Genomic DNA, 26,450 nt, shown 5'->3' on the forward strand with positions numbered 1-26,450 from the left:
TAATCTAAGTAATAGAAGACAATAAAGGGACAAAGTAGGGTGTCCTTAATGCGTTTTCTCCGTGCCTACTTGTTTTGGTAAGCTTCGTAGGAGGAATCTTCTTCAAACACTCGCGTTTGAGGAACACTGTTTTCCCCGGACTTTTGGCGAACTTTTTTTTTCCTCTCCTCTTCTTTTTCTGGAGACAACGATTGATTGCCAAATGATAAATGGATTTACAATTATATTTATCTTTCCTAGTTAAACAAACTTGATTTATTCCATTCTGCTTTACAAACTGGGCAGATGGGTTTTCTCTTCCATTAGTCAGCTGTCTTTGTCCCATGTGCTTGGCCCCTGTTATGAAGAAGAAAAAACAAGGTTCATTCGTTATAGTAAATTTTCTTTAGAGATTAATGGATCTGTTAAAGAAGTTTTGTTTAAACGTGGTCTAAACTCGCACACATTAGCTAAGATTTATCGTGGGTTAGAAAACTTCTTCCACTCAGAAAAGCATTTCTATAACTTTGTTTTTGCGTAAGTTGTCCGTGTTTGTTGCATAAGTTTTGCGTGAAATTCATTAAAAAGAGTTACCAATGGCAGAGCCATTGGTAACTTTTTAATGAATTTCACTGCAAATAATGATAAGAAAAGTGGGGAAAAAAGTCGGCAGAGGGGTCACGCACCGGGTATATTTCCCCCTTTATCATTTAAATGAAAGTAATTATAATCAGTGGAGTGTCTTCACGCAACGCACCGTAGGCGTTCCTCTGTATTATGAAGTCGGTTACCACCCGTGTGTTTTTTAGTTCCGTACTTGGACGAAAGAGGCGCCAGCGTCGAACGTAACTCCCGTCGTATTTTTATGAAGTAGCAGACGACGATAGAGTCGGACGGATGATCGACGACGCCCGATGTAACGCGTAAACGTGTGATCGAGCGAGAGAGAGGATATAAGTGTAATCCATGTCTTACTCTACGCGATTTGTGTGGGAATGCGTCGTTAATTTCAACACCTGTCGTATGACATGTTCGGTTTGGAGAAGGAAGCCGTGGTGTATCAAGAGGCCGTGTGTGTTACGACCAGGGCGGAAATATGGTCGCACCCACCGCGAAACTATCTTCAACCCTTCACGCCTTACGGAAAATATTATTACTTGAGAGTTACCACAAGTAATAGTTACAGGTGAGTTAATACTGTGTATGGCGTGCGTTTTTATACGCAGAAAATTCTCTTAAAATTGAATTAATATATTGTTACGTCGAGCTATTTACTCCATTGTTTATCGAAACAAATGTGTTTTCTAACTTGTATATAATAAACGTTGTATTCAATAGTCGACTGCGTATCTGAAACAATAGAAAATAAATCCTGTCGCTCGAGGAATTTCCTTTTGCCGGAATTCGATATATATTTTTTTCTTTTATTTTTAATGAAGTCAATCGTTAATTGGAGTGCTTTCATTAGCTTTTAGTTGTCGAAGAACACAAGAAATCGTGTCGATATTCCTCCAAGCATACCTTCCACTGTTGTTTCAAATACCGAAAATACTCTTGGAAATTGTATTCCGTAAATATTGATAATTAAATTTGTTTCGAAAATTAGAATTTTTATGCCATTTCAGAATGATATTTCGAAAAATTATTTTGCAATTATTATTATTATTTGTGTGTGTGTGTGTGTGTGTAAATTACCGTTATAATTATCTTATTGTTGTTTTAATGAGGAAATTTTGCCTATTTTTAACGTTGGAAAATTTTTAGGAGGAAGGCAAATGTGTATTCCTGTTCGTTTTAAACAGGATTAAAAAAAATTGATTAGGTAGAATATAATTAAATTTCCTAATCATCGATAGCATCGTTTTAATGGCTGTGTCTTAATTAAGAGTGGTCGAATGACCCGTATGCCTCGTCGAAGAATTTAATGACAGATGCCGCTTAAAAGGTAGAAATTTCGAGAGAATTTATAGAGGAAAAAAAATCATCAAGGTTTTATGACTCTTACATCTGTTTATTAATACAAGACCTTACGTTTGTCAATAATTTTAGTAGTAGCAATTATGCAATTTGGTCTCCAATTGGTCTAACCGCTAATTGTCTCCATTTTTTTTTTCTTTATATCCACGACACTTTTTCAATTTTAATGCCTTTGTCGTGTGTCGTGTTTCATTCTCTCTAACGTTATTCACACCAGCTTTTTTCAAAAGGGGTGACGAAGAACACGAGGCGAAGATGATAATCATCCTCCTAACGATTCGATTGTTTTAAGAGTTCAACAGACAAATAACTATTGATTATTAGATACTGTGTGAGGTGCAAACAATCGATGTTGTGCTTCTCTTCTATAGGGATCGTGATGGGCGTGGGCCGTAGAATATCTCGTTGTACGCATTGACTTTACACACACACAAGTTCAATTACCCTCGGTGTCAGGTAAAAATCGTCTCGTTGTTAAGCTACCGAGAATCGGAGCGAGTAAAATAAGGAAAGGGGCAGTAAAAAATTGACAAAAAATTGCAGCAAGAACAACGAAAAGGTATTCGAAAATGCGTGTTTTCGGTTACATCATAGCGAGACACGCATCGTTGACGTTGACAACGTGCGTGTTCGGGTTTTGTTATTGGACGGAAATTTAAAAACAAAGAAAAATTTCGATAATTTTCGTAGATAAAAATGATTAGTTATAGAAATAATTCGGCTTACGAGGAAAAAATCTCATCGGTTTTTTTATCGTATACTCGCTGTATTAATGTGTGTATATATAGAGAGAGTAGCGTTAACCTATTTTAAGTATATTATAAATAAAACAAACGTTATCTGCTCGACAAAGCAGAAATCTTTCGTTTAAAAAGTTCTCTAAATTTCTTTCAGTTATTATATATGTACAGATTCTGATATGGTATCTTAAATATAAAGGAAAATGTATATATTCAGTGTATGTATATATATTTTCTCGATACATACCTGACTCCATCTACTCGTAGTATATACAGATTGCTATACCTACTCAGCAGCATATACTATTACTAAGTATTACTGAGCTGCTACAGCATTATGCTGTGTACTATAGTCCCGTATTAAGTAGCAGTCTCTTCTGCTGTTTAACACAGTAATTAGAGTATAGACTTCTATAAGAAGCCTGTACCATATACTTACATATTTAAATTTGATAAGTGTGAATTAATAAAATCTCTAATTCGCTTATAAAAATTATTACGAATAGTTTCTGCACAATGGCCTTTCCTGTAAGTAAATATAAAGTTGTTTGTTCAATCAAAACAGGCAAGAAACTACGCACGCAAAGTGCAGTTTGTACCCTGTTTCTGAATCAGAAAAAATAAATAATTATGTAAATAATTAATTGCATAAAATAAAGGCTTAATTATATTTATTCGCCTATGCATTAAATATATAATTAAGATGTTTATCGCAGTTTTGAATGAATTTGTAGCGAGTATCGCGTGAGACTTTTTTGAGACTTGAAGATGATTTCGAGGAAATGCATTTTTAATTAGCGAATTACTTAAGTCATTCGTACTTAATTAAATGTCGACGTACTTAAATCAATTAGTTATTGTTTAAATTGAATAATTATCGATGCACTTTTGCAAACAAAAAGGGTTTAATTCTTAATCGAGTAGCTTCTTCGAACAGTTATAAATACACGCGGAGAAGAATAAACTGTTACGTAATTACGAGTGAAGCCGAATCGATTAAATCTGTAAAGTGCTGCAGCAATTCCCTTTTGAAGATTTAAGTGTCGAACGAAATTGTTTCGTTACGCAATTATGTAAAGTTGGAGTAATTCCGGCACTCGTTTAAGTACTACAATCAACATTAGTTGAATTTAAGAGACGAAAATTGACACGCTCCGTTTGCAATCGCTTAAAATTCTTGAAGATGTACATGAAAGAAATTAATGCATTCGTTTTGGGATTTGTTTTTTCCATGTTTGATTGAAGATCACGATATTTCCCCTTCAGGAAAACCAGAAAAAAGTACTTACCGTAAAGGTTGGCTTTTTGTTAAAGTAGTATTAGATAATGCGTGATGAGAAACATGGCGTATTGAGGAAGAAAAAGAAGTTCAAAGCCACAAATTGAAGTGATGTTTGTTGGCACCATTTTCACGTGTCTTTACGATGTTAAAGTTGCCTTTTCAACGCTTCTCATCTGTCACAGCTGCTGCTAATTGGACCGAATCCACTTTGCCTAATTGGATGAATTTCGATACTCGACCGCTTCGTTATCCTACAAAGCAAATAGGAATTGTTAAGCCGAACTTCGAAAGAACATTTATTTTTTTTTTCCGCCTATAAAATTTACATTATGAATATCAAAAATTATTCATTAAATTTTGAAATTTATGTGTTAATTTAGTCATTTGTAGATAGTTTTCAATGAGTACTTTAAGCTTTTTCTGTCTAATTAAGTAGAAATATTTCCCCTTTAACACGCAAAAAAAATATTTAATAGTAATTATAATATAAAATCAAAGCAAAATTATTAAAGAAAAAAACATTTAAATTCATTAAGATCGAAGCCACATTTTTATACTTAATTACTAATTTAAAAAACAAAAAAAAAAACATTTTACGAGATGCTTAATTAGGAAAAAATACTACACTAAGACGTAGAATGTTGCAGTTGATGACGATGATGATAAATTGAGACGATGATAGAAAGAAAAATACAAGTAAATAAGATTCAATGCCCAATAATTCAGCACCATTCATCCCTTTTCCGACTTATAAAAGGAAACTAAACATGATTAAAGGTATCCGTCTTCTGTAATTAAATATAAATGAATGTCTACCGTTTCCTTTTTTTTCTCTCTCTTCTTCGAGTAAATGGATCTTTAACAACTTTCTTAACTTGAATTTCTTTTTTTTTGAATCCGTTTTTATGATAGTACTTAATTATTTAGTAGCTAGTTTAGTACTTTATTTATTTTTTTACTAGCTTTCTCTAATAGTAATTTCCTTTATTTAGTGAATGGCGTAGTTTAAAATTCTTCAAAAATCAGTTTTTATATATGTTTTTTTTAAATAATAATACATTAATTTAAATGTATTAAATGTGTAGCTTCGGTAGATACTTAATATGGGCAATTTTACGCTTGTTTTCTTTAATTTATGGTTTTAATAAATTAAAATAGGAATTAAATTTTAAATTTTTATCCAGTTTTCTTGCAAAGTTGAGTAATCTCTTTCTGTTAATTGCTTTTTATTAATGATAAAAAGCTTATCTGATTTGAAAATAGGATTTATGACACGTATTTTTTATTTTAATTTTATATAATAAAGGGGATAAAACGTTATGTATTTTAAAAAATTATCTAGTAGTTGCACCTACCTTGCATGCATTTCACAAATTAAGCGACCCGTACATTAATTTATTTATATTTTAAATAGTTATGAGGTGTTTTTTTCGAGTAGAAATAAATAACTTAATACTGTTATCACGAAACTATGAGATTAAAATGTGATTTAATATAATGTAGATTGGTTTCTTTACTTAATTTATTCGATAATAAAGTTCAGAGTTAGAGAATTTGGATATTCTTCTTCGTCTAACTGCATCCGTTTATGTATAGTAGTATTATGTTTTGTGTAATATCTTCATTTTGAATTATTTTTCCTTCTTATTTTTGAGTGTAGAGAAGACTTTGTACGTTTTCGTATGACACTATCGTGTTTGAGATCCTTTTCCAGTCTTGTTTATTCGTCTACGTGACGACTCACTTCGAATGAAATCTTGCTAAATTATGCGATTTGTGTTAATACTATAAGCATACATACGTATTCATATCACATACTTTTCTAGAAAATTTTTCATTTTTTTCTTCCGCAATAAACATAATACGATCAAAAATAACAGTGATTTAGTATCAGATAAGAGCTAAAATATAAACTACGCCTTGTAGATCGTGTTATATTCTAAATAAATCTTTACAGAAAAATCTAAATAACATTAATCTTTGAGCTTTCTGTGAATTTATTAACTATTCTTAATAGTCTCTAGAGATTCTGTATAAAGATATTCAGTTGATGCTTAGGTAATCCTGAAAATTGTTGATAAACCTCCTGTCTTCATGCAGAATTTCCTGAATGTTGTTGATTAGTCTTTCACTCTAATCCTTCAAGTATTATTTATTTACTTGAAATTCTGTTCTACGATGCGTGATGTTTATACATTGTAATTTGTTCTGCTACCGACGTTTACTATTTAAACTATATTTATTTATGATGCTTCTATTTGTGAAGCTTCATATAAAAAGTCTGATCTTTCTATGTAATTTAGAACCTATCGAACTTGACGTTAGATCTCCGTAAACTGGATTATTGTACACTACATAATCTAGTTGAATATGAAGGAAAATATCACAAAAATCTCAAGAAAAATGCAGGTTGGTTTTTCTTTTTTTTTTTTTTTTTTTTTTTGTTTAAAGTGAGAGGGAAGAATGGCTTCGTCGAAAGTGGAGGAGCAATGGCCTCGTCCAATTATAGTCGTAATCAGAAATTAATTGAATTTATACGTTTCAGTATATTAAATACAAATTTATATTTTAATAAACTTCGTTTTAATTCCTTTCAAGAGAGAGAGAGAGAGAGAGAGAGAGACTTTGATTTATCAATCATCTGTGCATTTTTATGAATAGGAAATAAATTCGACATGTGATGCAAGAAAGGCATAAATGTGCATCTTGCACGTAAGGGGCACAGCAGCATTCATTTCAATGCTCTTCTGTGTATGTATATATTTGCATAAATTAAGATTTTATAACTAAAGCGATTATAAAGTGGAAACTTATCCTATTTTATCTCATCTTGGGTCTCGGAATCCCGATTTATTCATCAGACTTCAGCTGTCTTTATAATTTTCTACGGAAATTGAGATTTAAATCAGAAGTGGATGAGCAATAATCTTTGAAGTTAATCGATTTGATGCACGCTTATGTATAGATGAAACTGCTGACAAATTTACAAAACTTTTTTAATAAATTCAAATTTATTATATAAAGTTTTAGTAGCAAAAAGCTAGAATCGTATAAATTACTGTAATTTGCATACGTAAAAACAATAGAACCATTACTATAGTCTGTAATTATTGTCGGTAGACGTATTTTTTTAAATGCTTCTAATTGATTTATTAAAATTAGAAATAAAATAATTGTGGAATGTAAAAATTATATATTAATAATACTCCGGATTCGCGGGTTCTTATCGTAAATTTTTCTGTTGTATGCCACTGAAGCGCAACCAATTCGCCTTTGGTTATATAAATCCTAAGTTCAATTGCCTGATATTTTTTAGTTTGATGCGCTGTCTGAGTTCTGAATAATAATTTTAATTTTATATGAAGTTTTTTATAATACTCTTAATTTAAATGCAAAACTTCTTCCGATTTGGGTAACGAAATGCTTCAAGTAATCCATGGAATTCGTGGATTTTGTTTTCAGTACGCCAGAACGGCTATAAATAAGCTAATTTTTTTGTTACGCTTGTAATGAAATGGCGAAAATGTACTGTATTTAATTCTCTCGTTTATTTATTTTAACCTTTTTCCAAAGGTAATGCCGCGTGATAAACGAGACTTCCCCCACTAACAAAGATCTTCGGCTCTTATCGACTATTAAAAGATCAACACCTGATTTCAGATTGATTCCCGACTAAACCACACATCCAGGACAGACCCTCATGAAAAGGGATTTGGCAAGGGGTTCGACACGAATTTAACCAATGCTCCTCGTGTATAAAGGGATACACCTGCCTATATTTAGGAGGCGTTGGCTTAGCAGATCAAATAAGACCCTAATAATGCCCTCCGGGTGGAGAATTAAAGGTTCTACATTGGTTATTTGGATTTCCATCTCTTTAGAATCTATCTGAAAACATCTATATTATTTTTGTTGTTTCAATTTGCAATTGATATTAAACTCGATACGGAAATTTCTTCCAAAGTTTATGTATGCTTTCGTTATTAATGGAGTATCGAATGACAAAAACCATCGCGGCTCTAAAAATAGCTTATTTGCTGGAAAAATGATAACATTACAACACGTCTCTCTTCTATTTTTCAAGCAATTTATTTAGGAAAAAAAAAATTCAAATCAAGATGATTTTAGAGGTTCATTGGAGTCGAACGATCTCGTATAAGATCCGGATATTCCACGTCTCAAATGTCAAAAACTTCATAAACTCTGTTTTGATGACGAAATTGCCCTACATTTCCCTTCACTTCGTCATTATAATTCTTATTTATAGGTTATAAGACGTGAATATAAATTGTTTGTAGTTCTCTTAAAGCATAAATTTAAAATATCTATTAATTTTTTACAGGTGTTTTGCATTTTATATATAACGATATAGAAATATCGTATCATCTAGAGCCAAATGAATCTGAAAATTACACGATGTATTGACTTATCTTTTCCAGAAACAATGCTATTTTCTTCAGATATTCGACTAGAAGTCGTCGATATCTTAGTTAAATAGCATAAATTTTATTTAAAATATGTGATCTTTGGCTAACTTTCGTCTTAGATTGTCTCAATTTTGAGATAAAGTATCATTCGATAGCCAGATGTAATGCTTAAGTACTGAATGATATTACGCTTTTCTCCACTGATTTTTCACGCCTTCTGATTATAACTTTTCGATTTTTTTCTTGTGTGTGACGTTTTCTCTCCAAAAACACTTTGTTAATTATTAAACTCGATTTTTTTCATGTAGCTTGTGTTATTAGTAACAGAAATTCTTTTTTGATTCGCTTCATTTTTGAGTTACTCGCGATTTTATTGCAGAAGACATTATCGCGGAGAAGCGAAATAATGCATTTATATTAACGCAGATCATTTAATTTATGAAATTTCACACTCAAAAACTGCATTTATAAATCGAAAAGTGCTTACTTCATGCAGAATAATTTTGGTTGAAAATTACCAATCTTATATCAAAAAATGTATATGAAATTCGTAAAATCCGGTACGTACGACCTAATTTTTGACGTCTTTCTTGGTTCTGAAATATCTTAAGCAATGAATGAATGAAATTATGATTTAATCATTTTTCAAAGTACAGTACATATAAAAAATACATGTACAGGTACAGTACTTGGCATGACATTTTAGTATAACTATTAGTCGAGAAAAATATATTTGGCCTAATTTTTTATTATTGTATTATATGCACAAATCACTTTTAACTACATATAATATGATTATACGTGTTTTTCGATCATAAACATAGACATTAAGCATATTTTTAATGTCAAATCGAATAATAAAAGGCTCTACGTATGAAATATTATTTTTATCAAATTAACAAAGAAATTTACATAAATTGTCACGGAATGGCCTAAAAAAACCACTGTAATTCCTTGTTATAATCGAACCAATTTTATGGACGACAAGCCGTGAACGTGAATCGTAAACCGAGTTAATAGCGAGGTTGAGGCCGAAGTTTTAAACGTGAAAACGTGTACGTCGGACGTTCAGTGCCGCCTTCCTGTAAGCCTAGAAGTTTGACAATGGCGTTTGGAAAGTCAGTGGAATCATGCTCGACATTCCAAACGCCATTGTCAAACTTCGTTCATCTCAGAAGTTAACAATATTTTATACCTAGAGTTGCTTTTTATTCTTGTTGACAATTTAATTAAAAATAAAAAAAAGGTTAAAGCAATTCTTCATTTTTATTGTGGAAGGTAGTAGTGTGGAAATTACTTTAAACAATGCAAATAAATTCTAATTCTGTATGGATTATCTCAGTTTTTTTTCTTTTAATTTAAGTAACGAAATCTGTTCAGAAATATTTTAAAATTAAGTAAAATTAATCTTATCTATCTCTAAATATCTGTGGATTTATGGATCTCTGTGTGTGTGTCTTTGGTTATCAGCATGTGTTATGTATATATAGATAATACGAGACGTTGTGATGTTGCTGGTACGTATGTAGACACTAAATTAAGGACGTTACTGTTAAGAAGAGACGATAAACGTTATCTGTTTTGTAAAACATTACGTATCAATTGTCGATAGAAAGAACAGATGTAACGAGTGTCTTACAACAAAGAGACATTCTTAGTGATGTAAATTACTATTCAATTATTACTTTTCATTATTTTAAATACGAAATTTAACTCTCTAACACCATCCACAGTAAACTGTACAGTATTTTAACGTATGAAGTTATAATTAAAAAAATTTTTTTAGAATAATTTTCCGTATTCGCAAGGAAAACTTATGGGAAAAATTTCTCAAAAATAGCAATTCTAATCAGTTAATGAATCTAAATGATAACGAATCGGAGTATCGAAGGATTTCGATGAAAAATAGAAATTATATATAGAAACTTTCATTTAAAATTTAGGTCAGGAAAGTAAAGCAAATAATAAATTGTAAACAATATTTTTTCTTAATTTTAAAGATTAATTATTAATATCGAAATTTTATTTTAAGTTCTCATGTTTATATTGATAAAGAAAATTGAGTTTAAGGAGAAATATTTTTCTAGAGTTAGTGTAAAGTCATTATTTTTCAATTTAAATATATATATATATATATATATATATTTATATTTAAATTAATGTACGGATACCTGTGTGTGTGCATATATATATACACAGGTATCGTCGTATAACACAGTATTTGTGTTCGAATAACGAATTGTTCGAGTACCGAGATACCTCCATATTTCGTTCATTTCACGAATGATTGCTTACTTGCAGTTTAAAAAAGTTTAATAACACTTATCTAAGAATACTTAAATAAACTTTACTAAATACGAAGATTAATGTATAAAAACAAAGCACTGTGACTGTCATAAGGGCTAGTCTGAAAGCGACGACGACACCCGGTTGATAGGAAAGCTAGGACAAGGAAGAAACAAATCGCACTGTCAGTTTTCATTAAATCTAACGAAAGGCACAAAACAAATTGAAAGTTTCAATATTCTAAAATCTATGGGCAAATTTGAGACACATGTGCTTACTTGAAGTAAAAAAAAATATATCGAAGAACGAAGTTTACACCTAAAAATAGTGAAATTTTATACGGAGGATTTCCGAAACAGTGTTAGAGCGAAACCGTATTGTAGAAGTGCCGTGTTGTACGAGGGATACCCTGTGTGTGTGTGTGTGTATGTACAGTATATCCATTCATACATACACAAATACAGGGTGGCTCAAAAGGGTACCTATCAAACTGTAAATGCAATTTTCTCCACAGCCAACGAGTTTAATTTAAAACAGTCTTGACACACTGAAGCACTTGAGTACTTCAGTGTGTTACAATGCTATCATTTTTTCAACAAATGGGCTATTTGTAGAGTACTCGAGTGCTTCAGTGTGTCAGGAAACTGTAACGAGCAAAGTATAATTTAAAGGAAGAATTATATTTAAAATTGATTACATTTTGGGCCATTCAAAATGCACTTTAATACTTTCCTTTTATACTTATTTATATATATTTATTTATTCAAATTCTAAATTATATATATGTATAATTTAGGAATATATTAATTAAAAGTACTGTACAGCTAAGTCAATAAGAAAGATGTAATATTCGTATTATCTGCTTAATTGTGAAAATAAAGGTTTGTTGCATGCTTTAATTTGGCTATTTCCGATAATCTTATCGTGGTTTAATTTTTTTAAAAATTGTACAAATAAGTAGAAAAATAATTAATTTGTGTATAAATAATGATGCTAAAGCAATTACTACTTTAATTTTAATTAATTTTTCAGAAAATAGTTTTAAAAAATTAAATTTGCACGTGTTTTGTGCTCGCGCGAGTTAATAAATTTGACATTAGAAAGAATTGTTTAAAATTTTACAATATATTACAATTATAATGACGAAGCGAAGGGAAATGTAGGGCAATCGTCGCCGTCATATACAGAATTTACGAAGCTTTTGACATTCGAGACGTGGAACATCCGGATCGTATACAAGATCGTTCGACTCCAATGAACCTCTAAAATCATCTTGATTTAAATTTATTTATTTTTTCTAAATAAATTGCTTGAAAAATAGGGGAGAGACGTGTTGTAATGTTATCATTTTTCTAGCAAATAAGCTATTTGTAGAGCCGCGACGGTTCTTGTCATTCGATATTCCATTAACAACGAAGGCGTACATAAACTTTGGAAGAAATTTCCATATCGAGTTTAATATCAGTTGCAAATTACAACAACAAAACAAAAATAATTAACCCAATATTAAGTACACTATAAATATTTAAACAGCTGACAATGTTAGATCTCGCCTTATAAAATAACGAATAAAGAAAAAAAAAAGTTTCTTTTCTAAGCGGTAAAAGTAAATTTCTCTTTAAATTTATGTTTAATTTGCGTGGGATTAAATACATACACACACAATCTATAAGACGGTCCAAAGTCAGATAAGCAAGAACTTCGGTTAACCGATTTCAGGGCTGTTAAACTTGCCCTAAAATTGACTTCCCATTTAAAATTTAATGTAAACATCTCAATGGTTACTTAAATTTAGCGTAGGTAAAATATAGTTTTATATAAATTTATCGAATTAATAATAGAAATAAAGAAATCTATTAAAATGTAATTATAAATAATAAATATTAAATAGTCATTAATTAACGTACGGGGAGACCCTTGTTTTGATATTAAATATGACGACGATTCGTCGTATATTAAAATAGTTGATGACAGGCGAATTATTTTTAAAAAATAACAATAAATAAATTCGAGATTTAGAAAGCAAAAGAGCAAAATTTAATACTTGAATAAATGATTTTTTTAAGGATAAATGATGCAATTTTGCTGCTTCCTCTTCAGTTTCTGATAAAACTGTCATACGTGTACAGTACATCAAGCTTTATAATCCTTAATAAGAATTTGACTGACTACTCAACACAGTTTTTCAATACGAATTATTTTTTTTTACGCTTCAACTTGGAACTAAGAATAAATGGAAACATTTGGGTTAGTTAAACGACCTTTAAATTAAATCCGGCATAAATAATTCAAGAAAATCTATCACCTGCTTAAATAATTATAAACACCATTAACATCTACAGGAATATCATTAAAGCATGTTTATAAATTATCGTAAATATTGACATTTTTTAAAGGTAATTAAGCATTATTCCTAGCGCAAAAAACACACTCGGATATCGCTATATAAATTACCGATATAAGGTTTAATTTGCTAGAAGTTCATTCGAGTTTTCAATGTAACTTCAGAGAAGATGATTTTTTTTCCCTTTTTTAAGCTTGATTGACATAATGAGGTTTTATGAACTCGACTCGAGAACATTAAGAGAATTCAATGACGAAGGCATTCCTGTTGATAAAAATACAGGACCTATTATTCTACAACGTAGGCAATTTAAAGGAAAAAAAATTACCATAGAGTTAACAAGATTCATGGTGAATCAATTCCTTAAAATCGTTTTAACGATTGATGGTTATCTCTAGTTTGAGGGGGTTTTAGTCTGGACGGAGGAGGAGAATAAAAAAAAAAAGTTTATACGTGTGTACACACGTGTGTATAAAAACTAGATACCGGTATACGATGATTAAGTTCAGCGACCGTTATAATTCTAAAGATCCTGTCACACTGTTACGTTTAAAAACGTGAGTTTATCATTTATCTCATCGATATGCTAATCCAGTAGAAGTCACAAGAATTGGGTACTCAGGACTGTGTAACTTTGCACGTGTTTTTTGTTTCCTACCCCCTTCTCGATTTATGTTGTTTACCGATCGGAGATTTATAGCTTAAGCACAAATCTGATATAACATTTTGAAATGATTATAAAAGAAATAATAAATCATTTTTTATAGAAATTTAATTGATTTTGTTTTTCGTATCTCGTAATTCAATTTTTTTTTTCAAATTTCATCTGCTGTCGAAAAGGGCGAGCATCAAAGTTTCGCATCTGAAGTGATTTTGACGTATCGCTGTTTCATTGTATTAAAAGGATGTTTATTTTTCTTGAAATCCTCATGAATTATCTTGAAAATCGTCGCTTTGTTTCCTTGTCTCAAATTCCTTACAAGAATAATAATTTTTGTCTTCAATTTAAGAGCCCGAAAAATAATTTTCTAAGAAGTAAACTCTATAAATTATGTTTTTAAAAGGGATACAACAACAAATTTGAGTAAAAGAATTTTATTTTAGACGTTTAGAAAGTCACAAATCTAATTTATAAATTTTTGCATTATGCGTTTCCTCTTCCGAATTTTTTGTAGAAACTCTATGATGCTGCCAAATTTGGTGTAGGAATTTCTATCGTTATCCTAAAAATTTCGAGTACAACTCTCAAATGGGGGGGGGGTTTCGAGATATAAATCAAAACTTCTGCGATTAGACAAATGGACAGTGTCACTACATAAGATTGTACTTCTTAGCAATGGAAGTATTGTTTAATTGCGGTGAATTTAAAAATTTTGAAATTGTTAATGTATTAATCGTTAGTGTTTCAATTTATAGGGCTTGCGTTGACGTTTATAAGTACATATACATGTAACAGTATATAATATCGATGCTTTAACAAACATTATTATAAATCATAACTCTGCGTAACGGTATTAAATTTCGAGTCATCCAAACCTACAAAAAGTTAAATTTATTGTTATTAGTTTTTAAAAAGCTTTCACGAGTTTTATTCTTTAAAGGATAAAATTTATAATTTAAAAAGTAATTATTCTTTTTACTAAAAATTTCTACTAATGCAAAGCGCCTGAATATCAGAGCTTCGTGTATCCAATGTCAGGCAATTACAGTATTAATGATTTTTTATAAATTGTTTTCGCTTTTTAGTCGATCGAGCAGAGACAATTTTTAATGCAAAAACAATTCATTGTTGTCTAATTGAAGGTCAAGCTTTTAACAAGAGGAGAAGAATCGCGTGTGGTATACGATACCTCCCGAAAGCCGCGGATCGTGACGACACGCATGACGTGTTTCGGCTCGTAGAATCTCGTCTCGAGTAACGTTACTCTGTCCTTGAATAAAACGTTGCGTAACGTTTTTTAATAAACGACTTTTAAACACCAAGTTGCATTAAAATGAGATTTCGCGAAATTTGGCTTTTTACGCGTTTTTGCTGCTTTACTAATTTTCGAAAGTGGATCCTGTTGCACGTGACTCTTCTATTGCACGGGTTCGTGAAAATCTTTAGGACGTTTACCCGACATTGTGACATCGAACGGTGAGGCGTGGCATTTTATCGTTTGATCACAGTTTTCTACGTTAAGAACTTTCGTCGATGCTAATGCCACGTAATAGATACGAGGGGAATTTTTAATATAAAAACGTAGCGAGAAGAAAGTCTATTCTTTCTTCCCTTCAGGGACTTCGTGATGGGTGTGCCCTTCTCTGTCACGGCCAATTAAAATGCAAAACGTAACTTCAGAAGCGATTTTTTTTCTCCCCCTTCTTGAATACTCTGAGTGACGATATTAACGCTCTTCAGAAGTAATTCGATTTTGAATATTTTTTATACTTAAATTCTATTTAAAAGCTGGTTTTTATTATTTTTATTATATGCATACTCGAGTGGAGTGTTTACTTGAGCGCAATAACGTATGTAAACAGAGTCTCGAGTGGCACTTCGACTTCTAAGAACCACTTCGTCTTTTGCTATATATGGCGACACACTCGCTTACGGCGCCATCTGGTTTTCAAATCGGTAACTATTTCATTCTGGAATTTTTTGTTTTAATAATAATAATTAAAAAAAAGCAAACGTCGATTAAATTTTTAAATTTCTACTTAAATATTAATAAATGCATTTTAATATCAACTGAATGCCGTTAACGTCACCAAAAATTCGTGCAATTTTGGATCTGTGGAAGAATTCTACTCGCGTTTTTATATATATATATATTTTTTAAAGAGCTTCTTCGGTGGTTAGAAGGTCGTCCGGTCGACCCCCCTTAAGAGTATTTTGCCAGCTTACCTATGAGAATGAAATTATTCAGTCAGCGCCACCCCATCCTTCCTTTTATCTTCCTCTCTGAGATCCATCCCTTTCCCACGAAGGGAGAAAAAATTCTTTTTCATCTCTCCACACTTATTGTTATCCCTTTTCGGCCGTTAGCAGCGCTATGTAGCGCGTCCTTATGGCACGACCCTGTTCTTGTTGTTGGAATGGAACGATGATTAATCGGTGAGTTAATTTTAAAAATCACTCGTAAATATAACGATTTAGATCATTTTTATGTTTAGATTTTCGTTACGAGAGAAATTTAATGTTTTTCTCCTTCCTGTTTTGCACGTATCACTCTTCTGAGTTAGGCGAAATAGGCAACTTCCTTATCTAAACATCACCCTTTACATCAGGGATGGGCAACCTTTTTCTATGTAAGGGCCGCATTTTAAGACTTTTGAACTGATGCGGGCCGCATACAAAAGAAAGAGAAATAAAATGTTGGTAAATCAGAATTATTTATTCATATATAATTATAAACTAGCATAAGTATACTTAATTTAGCTTCTGGAACTGATGTAAACGTAATATATTGGACATATTTGGTTAAATATTCGTCACTGCTAGTTTTAAATTAGTTTCGATGTGTCTGTTAGCTGGTTTCTTGTTTTAATTTTTACTAAATTCTTTGTGGGAAAAACTATTCCCATATATAAGTTGTAGAAAATAACGTTTGAATTTTTGTTGCATACTTCCTTAAGCTGGGAAATTGATATATTTATTCACATTTTATGCGTCGCGGGCCGCAAAATATATGAATGCGGGCCGCATGCGGCCCATCCCTGCTTTACATCGTCATTTATCCTTGTAGCTTTAGAATATATTTCGATCATTTTTAAATAAGAATATCGCTAGTTTAATCACAGTGTAATTATAATCGCTAAATATTGGATGTGGTATTTGTAAGCGCTCTAGTGTATGTGTATGGGATGGGGGTGTGTACAGGATAGCCAAAAATTAACCATTATAAAAATTAACTTGTAATTAACTAAACTACACTGTGTAACTAACACCCTACATATAAAGTTACATATGCACGCGAGTGTTTTAAAATAATTTATTAATTTAAAGAAAAACATCTCAGGCGCAGAAAATAATCTGAGCCTTTCACACTCGAAAATATATAAAAAATGCAAATATTTACGATGTTTATTTCCTCCCTCATTTAAATTTAAAAATTTAAACAGGGAAAATAAAAACGTGAAGATGATATTAATTTAGATGCATTTTCTATTTATAAAAAAAAAAATTAATTGCTGCGTAAATAAAAGATTTTTGTGTACTTTTAAAAGGCACTAATGGATTGAAAGCATTTAAGACTAAAAGCAAAGTTTTTTTTTTCTTTCCTCTTCTCTTTTGAAGAAAGAACTGGAAATGGTGCAATTGTTGCCTTTGCTGCTGCTGCTGTTCCTCGTGTATCCAATTGCACACACCACTTAAAGCTTTATCTGAAGAATATATGTTAAGTGTTGGACAGACGAATGCATTAACTTCTTTGCTTTCTTTCTTCAAAAGGAAAACTTTCGAGAGAATATCATTTTTTTTTTGTAAAATTTTCAAAAGCTTTTGCCATTTTAATCCAATTTTAAAAACGATTTAAATAAATCAACAATAATAAGTGTCTGTTTTCGTAAGATTTCAAAAATGGCGATGCTGTACTTTGAATATTTCTTTAAAATTTACACTTATAAAAATTTTATTAAGTAAAAATAATAACTGCTTAATTACTTAGTTTTACGGTTTATTAATTAATATTTTAATCGTTATTTACTTTTCGAAACTTTGTCCTGAAAGTATACAGTATTGAAGTTTTTTCTGTTTAGTATCGACAGATGGCGCCATCGAGCATTAATGATATTTCCATGTCCCGACATATAATGTATCCTCGATACGATTGTTAAGTAGGTGAAAAGGCCTAATTTATGCTATGACTTGCAAAATAATATCAAAAATAAGTACGCAGTTCCTTTTTAAATTATGTATAAATATCATGTATATCTAAAAGAAAAATACGATGAATCAAATTACTCCAAATAATGGAAAAAAATTTGAAAGGGAAAGAATAATGAGAAGTGGAGAAAAGCCGCTTTTTTAGAAAATATGCTGGCAAATACTGCGAGATACTAGGCTAAAAATGGTACTTTGTCACTTTCATGTCCATTTTATTGATCTTGCGTCGTTTTTATTATAGAATTTCATTTCCGTTATTCAACCGTAATCGTGACCAATGTTAGTTGAGTAAAGAAAATTCCTCCTACTGCCATTATTTTAGCTTTTTCTTATATTAAAATTATGCCAGCGACTTAGTCGTCGCCTTAGCTGCAAAGAAGTCGACGTTGCGTGAATTGCAATTTTTATAGTAATCCTTGTTAATTTCGATGCAGATGTATTTTTCTTAAGAAATTAAGAAATTTCGAAATCTAAACAAAATTAATGTTGTAATGTGGTGATTTTACTTTATTTAAATATCAAAGCGGTCAAATACAGTATTTGAAATAATAGTAAACGCTAAGAATCGCCGAAAATGCCGGATTGCGTTCAAATATTTTTAATTATTTAGATTTGGCTATTAAATTTAGAGTGAAATAATTTGCTAAGCAAATCGAGTGTGTCGCCATCTATTGATAAATAATCAATTTAAAGTTAGTTACTAATTTTTAATTATTAAAATAATCAAAATTATTTTTAAAAACGTTTAAAAATTCAAGTAAAATAATTTAAATATTCTTTTACTTGAATTTTTTAACGTTTTTAATACGAAGAAAACTGAATGAAATATTATTTTTTCTTCCTATTTTTATCTATTTCGTAACTTTTCACACCACTTGTTTTTAATATTTTAATAAGAAAAAGTTTTCACTTTCGATATGTTTTTATAACGTCGATGCCGATTGGTTAGAACAGTCACGTTTCATATTAATTAACGATTTAATGAATGATTACACGTAACGCTTTCTACTTCACCAATTAATTACACGAGCCAATTCGTACAAATGAGCCTTGTGTAACCATTTACACGCTGACGTCAACAAAAGATTTAAAAGTTTATAAAATGTCGCGCAAATATTTATTTTAAAAATTTTATACGTCATTTAATAACGATAAATACCTTCAAACTCATGCGTTAAATCGGGTTTCGTGTAGATGTATGCGGAGCAAATGGTTAAAAACTTGCTCGAAAATCTAAAATATTTGAAGAATAAAGTGAAGTTAAGGTTATTTAATTAATTAAATATTCTTAAATGATGTTTTTAATTACTTTTGTTTAATTTTCTTCGAAGTGATGCGAGAGAAAGTTGTGAGGTGAGTGGAAATCGTACGATTTTCATTACATTCTTGTGAAATTAGCCTTTTTTTAAAAAATAAAAAATTTAAATTTTTTCCTTATTTTAACGTATTAATAAAATAACTTTTGCTCAAAGAAGCGAGTTTTATAACTTACAGCATGCAGCATACAGAGAACCTTTCATATATTTTACTCCCTTTTAGAGCGTTAATTAATAAAAATACGCTTTTAAATTTTTATTTTATAAATTTTATGTATAAATTTTAAAATGTGTGTACAATATACTCTGTTTTACGTCTTAAATTGTTTCTAGAAAACCGTCGCTAAGCGAGTCTCGTCGTAAATCGAACCCCGACTATCCGTAGGTTTAATGTTAAGAATGGAAGTTCGATTCTTAGAAATTGTTTTTAAATTATATAATAAAGTACCGAAATGGTTAACGAAATGTATAGTATTTTATGTATAAAATTTTCTATTGTCATCGTCACTAGTAAGAGCAGGAAGTCGTAATGCGAGCAATCGTAAATGGAAAATCATATACTGTCTAATATTTATATGTCGGATCTTCAATTCACGACCGTTATTGTTAGCTTCTATATAAAGATGATATATATATATATATATATAAGGCTCTTTATATATAACAATTATGCTATAAATGCAGTGTATTGTTGTGTTTTCTATATAAATGGTGGTTAATAGTTCAGTCGCTCAAAGACCAGTTTCTGATTATTCTTTTCGCAATTTGAAAATTAGGACTTAAAAAATTATTTTCACAAACTTTTAAAAGAAAGTATTTTTCAATATTTAAAACAAGTTTTAGAGATTTTTGCTAAGTTATTTTAAGGTTAAAGATAAGAGAAGATGTAAAATCAAGATGCTGAAGATAAAAGATGTAAATTAAACTCTCCCCTTTTTTAAAAAAAGAAAAGGAGGTTTAATTTCTTCATTTTCTTTAAAAAGAAAGTTAATTTATGAAATAAATCTCAATATATTCTCGATTTAGTCAAGCAAATCATTCTTATAAGCTCTTAAATATCAGACAGACATATTGATAACAGCAAAATCATTAATAAACTGAAATTATCTTAATTTATTTTTAAGAATATCGAATTATTTTATAAGAAAAATATCATAACATATTTCCTACAAACTTGTTTTTCTTGCTAGATTTCCTCCCCCTCTAGAACTGCGCGAAATCTCTTTCGATTCTTAAGCGAATTCTTATGATAAATGAAGAGTGATATATTTAATTACTACTCCCTTACCTGAATTGATAAATGTAATATATTACACGTAAAATAATAATAAATGATCGCCGTTTATTACGTTGCCTTCATTAAATTAAATCATACATATTTATAGATGCCATAGATCGACGTGGGTCGATTTTCTTGTCTCTCTGCGTGCATGTGTATATATTATTACGTATAAAAATACTGTGTTTTTTGAAACTTTCACGCCATAAATTTATAAATATTTTGATGTATTCGTGTTTATAAATCTTTCAAAACGACACTCGAATCGTTCCAATTTGAATATAATATGTCACTACTCGTGTCGAGAATAAAGTAGGAGCCTGCAATTGTCACCGGTTCGTCCTGTTTCATGTTTCTAACCAACCTTTCTCTTTCTTTAGTCCACCTCCTTCCTGCTAACCACAAAAGTGGAACTTTTGTTTTCCAATTTTTCTTCCTACTTTGCTTCCCCACTGCCTTTTCTGCTGCTGCTGCTGCTGCTGCTCCTCCTCCTCCTGTTACGCTACTGCATTTTATTCTTAGAAATGATTAATTTGTTTGAATTATTTTACACGAAAAATAATTTTCTAAAATGTAGTTTCCAATTAAGAAACATATTTTTATAAAGAAACAGTTAGAATTACCATTGCAATATATGTCAATGGGTCAACACGTGTTCAGCCAACAGAAGCGTATGACCATTAAAGGTAACTCCCAGAAGATGTTCGAGACAATAAAAAAGAATATTGTCAAGGTTGAACATTCAACAATGCGTAAAGAAATATAGGCTAGGCTCCCTTCTAAATCCAGGAAAAAATTTAAGAAAAAATCAGAGATACAGAAGCTTACATTTTAACATTTTTTCAAAGCGCACTGCCCTTTAAGTGTTGCTTGTTTAACACGTAACCTGAAGACTTTAATTACGAATTTCCAAATTAAAACGGCTAATTAACAAAATTTCGCTTTGTTTTCTGTATAATTTAACCCTTTTTCTTGCGATTGATCTATTAGAATTTTAACTACAAACTCTTCATTTGAAAGAAAAATGATTCGAAAATCGGAAGAATAAATGTAATCACCTTTAATTATCATTAATTATGACTAAGTTTATAAACTGATTTATTCACTTTGTCATTATTTTCAACGAATCGGATCGCGTTTTATAAGGAAAAAAAGAGGAATGTGAATGGTTTGTTCAGTTTTTATTCTAACTTTTTTGTCAATTGAACACTTCTTTGTTATTCTAATTATATATATATATATATGAACAGCTTAAAAAAAGAAAATATTTTAAAATAAACTTCCGTCTTAATTTAAATTTATTATATCCAAATTTGTCATTTAGTAAAGGAGGTCACCGAACTCATCCCTTTATTGTTCTTCGTTCATTGGTTTCATTTTTTTGCGTTGTTCTTAGCAATTTATTATCGTTATTATGTAATCGTCTCGATCACGTATATACGTTCGGATGCCTGACCTGCCAAGTACTGTACTATAACTGAAGTTAATTATTCAGGAAAAATAAAATAAATAAATAAAAATAAAAGAAAAATATTTACAATGCATGGTCGGTCATCCGGCGAGGGATTTTCTTGTTAAATAAAAAAAATAAACCCTCTCTCTTAAGTCTTCGTTATCAGATTTTATCACTCGATTTTTCAGGATCACGGATTCTGGGAAGTTTTTAAAAGGGCCTCTTTCGATCACGTGATTCTGTTAGTTCACGTCCGAAAGTCAGTTAATCGTGCTTCTGTATATTGTGAATGTGAGTGTTTGTTATAGAAAATTTGGTGAAAATATATGATATTGTATCCGAACAAGGCAGTGGTTTACTGGCTTTTGAACCATATTTATATACATTAGATTCTGGATTATAACTCTCAACAGACACGTATAATTTTGGTTTAGTAAATAAGGACCAATCAAGAGAGTTCACTATGTTTACTATTCGTGGCGGTTATTTTTAGATATTTAACAGCGGTTTATAAATTACGTTTTCGTGGCTTTTTATGTGCGTTTCTCTGGCTTAAATTACGAATTTTAATTATTAAAAATATTTCAAGCGTGACTAATGTCACTTGTTTTATTAATAAATAATTGTTAAGGTGTGTAGTGTATCTTGCGTCACGTTTTTGTTTTGTAACGAGAATATTTTGTAACAAAACAAGCTCCGAAATTGGATATTCTCTTCGCATGAAAAACGATCCGTAAATATAGAAAAATTGGAGAATAATAAGCAAAAGTTGTTGGTTTTTAGTTTTTTTTAATGCCTGTTTTTTAGTAGGTCTAGGATCATATCGTTATATGGATGACTAAACGTGACGTAAATGATATTTTTTAATGTTACGAAATCGTAGCGTAACCGATAATTTTATATGGAGAGACAGTGCGTATGTTTTAATAGAAATGTATCGACATTCGAACGTGTAAAACAAATAAAGTAATTATAGAAATTCTAGTTTTCATAGACGAATTGTGTCCCTGAGAGACCAGTCTTACGTGCTCTATCCAGTTTAACCTTCTACAGGGTCGTATTGCTGATGATCGAGTTTGACCTACATTTAACTGGCTAACTGGTAACACAACCACGGGTTTAGTTAAATGCCAAAAAAGTAACGCATGCGCAAATATGGTGTAAGAAACAACCCACCTCACCGTCTCAACTTTGACCTTTTAAGTCAGATAGATACGGCACTACAAGACACAAGATTAATCCGATACATCCTACTTAATAATTACTATTCTGTCTTTTTATTGGAACAGTATGCAGGAAAAATCAGTTTGTTTTCGTTCCCCCCTCTGGATCGATATAACGAACTGTTTTAGATAACAACTAGAGTAAACACATCAAAAATAAATCTAGTTTCCTGAATAAGTAGTAATATGCTCGATGTATTCTGGATCGAAAGAACACGTGAAGGGTCTTTTTTATCGTTTTGATGATAAAGAAATTGATTATGTTAATGCCTTGGTAAAGCATATGTTTATGTACAGTGGTTACCCGTTTGGGTATTAATTGTTACTTAGTATAGCAACGTAGGTTTGCGAGTGCAAGGGTCGAATCTACAAGGACGTTGTGGTAAATAACTGGTTTCTATTATAATATGCTTGGACGAGTTTTGTCGTATCTGTTTTTCGACTCGAATTTTTTTAATTATCGCCCAAACTAAAATTGGGCTTTATAGCTACGAAACGTGACGAAAAATCGCATTGGCATCATTAGAAAAAATCTCCCTCCCTCCCTTTGCTAGACTTGAAGCATTCGTCTTTATGCAAAATCTTCAGAATTTATGGATTTTTCTCCGAAGGGACGAAAATTAAATTTTGATATGGAAGTGGTTGAAATGACGAAGGAGAAAAGCATAATTTAACAGCGTGCAGAATTGAATAAATTAATCTTGAACTTCTCGAAATCAGTATGAGTTGAAGAGGTTTCGAAAAATGGTATCCTCATTAAGAATTTCCTTCTTGTAGACTCTGTTGGAAAAATGTTTTCTTCGTCGTTGGGTGTCCTGTTAACTAGATCAAGGAAGTTACCTGGATCCTTATTCGCATTCTTTTTTCCATCTTGATGGTTTTCTGAATGCCAAAGAACTTCAAGAATGTTTTCGTTAATTATTCCTATCCTGATATTAAAATGAAAATGTTTTTTCCTCCGTCGAAAAATCCTAGTTTCGAATTCGTTGAATTCATTCTGCCAAAGTTAACATTTACAGGAAGTATTGCAGATAGCCGCAGGTTGTATCGTTACTATTGGCTATTTTGTTTTCACGTGACAGTTTTGGTGTACCGACGTCACGGGTCTGTTCCTCCGACGGAGTTCAGTCCGACTCTCGGCTCCATTCGTTTCAGTTATGTGAGATGCAATGTTGCTATGGAAACTGATTGGTCGCACGTGACTCCTCACGATGTTATCTGGTTAAAGGATTATCGTCGATGTGGACCCCTGCGACACTCATCTTCGAAACGTACCCAACATTTAGACGAAGTTCAAAGGTCAGCAAAAGTCGGGCGATCGGAACCATCCTCTTCCGAGTCTTCGCGCACCTGGAGGGATCTAGTAATTGGAGATAATGAAGGAATTCGATTATCACGTTCGACCAGAAGAACTCTGGATCGTGTGGCACTCTACCATCAAGATTTTCCGGAGCCGAGAGCATTCTCTCTAGAACGAGTAACATCCGACAAACCTAGAAGAGCAGGAAGAAAAAATCATCACACACCACCTCGCGATTATGGAAGAAAAATCAGGTAGGAAAACTTCGAAACAATGTATCGTTTCCTAATTATTAAATCCATTTAAGGAGCGTAATGATATAGGAGAATGAATAGAGATGGCACCCCGTTGGGCAGGTTTATAAACTCAGTTAAAAAATATATACTAAAAATATGGCATCAGAAATACGATCGTAATTTATACTTATTAACGGAGGCAACCATAAAGAATAAATGAGTGATGCTAATGGTAGACATTATGTCAAATATCACCCAGAGAGTTGTGCCATCAATAAATTTGGTCAAGTTACTGATAAGGGGAGTAGATAAGAGAAGGGGGAAGGAAATAGTTTTTAATTATTGATCTGTTTTTTCTCTCTTTATCCTGCAGTAAAATGATTCTTTTTTTTTTTTTTTCTTTCCTCTCTTTCTCTCCCTCCTCGTTTCTGTCCTGTGACAATTGGTATCATTATAAATTGAGACCTAGAGCAGGTTTCTTTTATTTTTATTCGAAACGAGAATAACTCGAAAAGTCAGCTTAAAGTTATGACTCATTGAGATCACGTAATGAAAAATAATAAAAATTCATTATTGTTGTTACATTTTAGTGTTATTTTAAATGATAAAACTGTTAATGCGTTTTTCGTATGCAGAATCCGTTACTTTTATGCGCCTTGCACACGTCACTTGTTGCACTTCAGTGAAATTTCTGCGCTTCACTCGTATCTATTCCTGGAACGAAGTGTCAGCGTAGCTTATAATTTTGTAAATTCTCACGTTCGAACGAGTGACGGAAATTCGGGAAACTTGTTACTTTCGGTTATGGATTCGTGAACAAATATCCAGTTTTGTGGGGAGAAAATTTGGGATTTTTCTTCGTCACAACGATTCTTTTCGAAAAACCCGGAAGAGTAATTGAAATTATAACAGGAAAAACCTTACTATTTCTGTTAAATGTTAAGGAAATTTAAAGCAAAAATTAAAGAATTTATTGAAGCAAACTTGTTAATTCCTAAAAAATCAAACTTTGTTTTTAGGAATTAACATTTTCCGTTTTTCTAAATGAATAATTATTATTCGCCTGTTTAACATTCATTTAGCACTAATTTCTATAGATTTATTACTGGAATTTTAAATTTATTACACGTTAATAAGCTGCAACAGTTTAGTTTCAGTAATTTTGCTTGAAGAAATTGAGGCATTTTTATTTCAAAAATTCTACAGATTATTTTTTTTTTCCTCTCGCTTCTTCTACAGAATTGAACTCTTGTGACTTAATTTTTACACATTTTTGTTTTTTTTTTCTTAAGATATTTTTCCTTTAGAAGGTTATTGATAAAGCATTTGAAGATAACGACATACTTATACAGACTAAAGACTTCTTCGTCAAAATTTGAAACACTTCATAAGGAAAATTCTTATATTCAAATAAATAATTATCCTATTAATGAAGATATCTGCACTCGAAACAGAAAGAATCGCAAGAAAAAAAAGGGGGTGGTGTCGATCTGATTTCATTAAAACGGCCTGCTGCTTCCACTTCTGTGCCGCCATTTCTGTTTAAATCTTAATTTATCATAAATTAATTTACCTTTTTTTTATATTTTTGATCGATTGGATCCCCTCTTTTCCTATTCTAAAAGGTATTCACCCCCTTTTTTTTCTATTTGTAAGAAAAATACCTTGTTGAAGTAGACTCCATTTTCATAAATAATTCTCTTTCCTTATAATAAATTATCACTTTAACCCGCTGTTATCA

The 26,450-nt window shown here is 31.2% G+C and overlaps 1 protein-coding gene across 6 annotated transcripts in view; it reads left to right on the forward strand.

The window, feature by feature from the left end:
* Positions 1-26,450, forward strand: part of siz (Brefeldin-resistant Arf-GEF family protein schizo) — a 118,048-nt gene that overhangs the window by 39,010 nt on the left and 52,588 nt on the right. For 2 of the 6 annotated variants that reach the window (XM_067272898.1, XM_067272899.1), the window contains exon 1: positions 23,727-24,727. The exons of 2 other annotated variants lie outside the window; for them this stretch is intronic. In XM_067272898.1, the coding sequence (XP_067128999.1) occupies positions 24,060-24,727 (668 nt within the window). In that variant the 5' untranslated portion in view covers positions 23,727-24,059. Of the gene's footprint in view, positions 1-655; positions 1,166-23,725; positions 24,728-26,450 lie in introns of those variants that run through there. 2 more of the 6 variants (XM_067272903.1, XR_010881086.1) reach the window with 2 other exon arrangements.

This window comes from Centruroides vittatus, unplaced genomic scaffold (assembly GCF_030686945.1).
Source record: "Centruroides vittatus isolate TY-2023 unplaced genomic scaffold, ASM3068694v2 contig_459, whole genome shotgun sequence".
In the NCBI taxonomy this organism is placed as follows: domain Eukaryota; kingdom Metazoa; phylum Arthropoda; class Arachnida; order Scorpiones; family Buthidae; genus Centruroides; species Centruroides vittatus.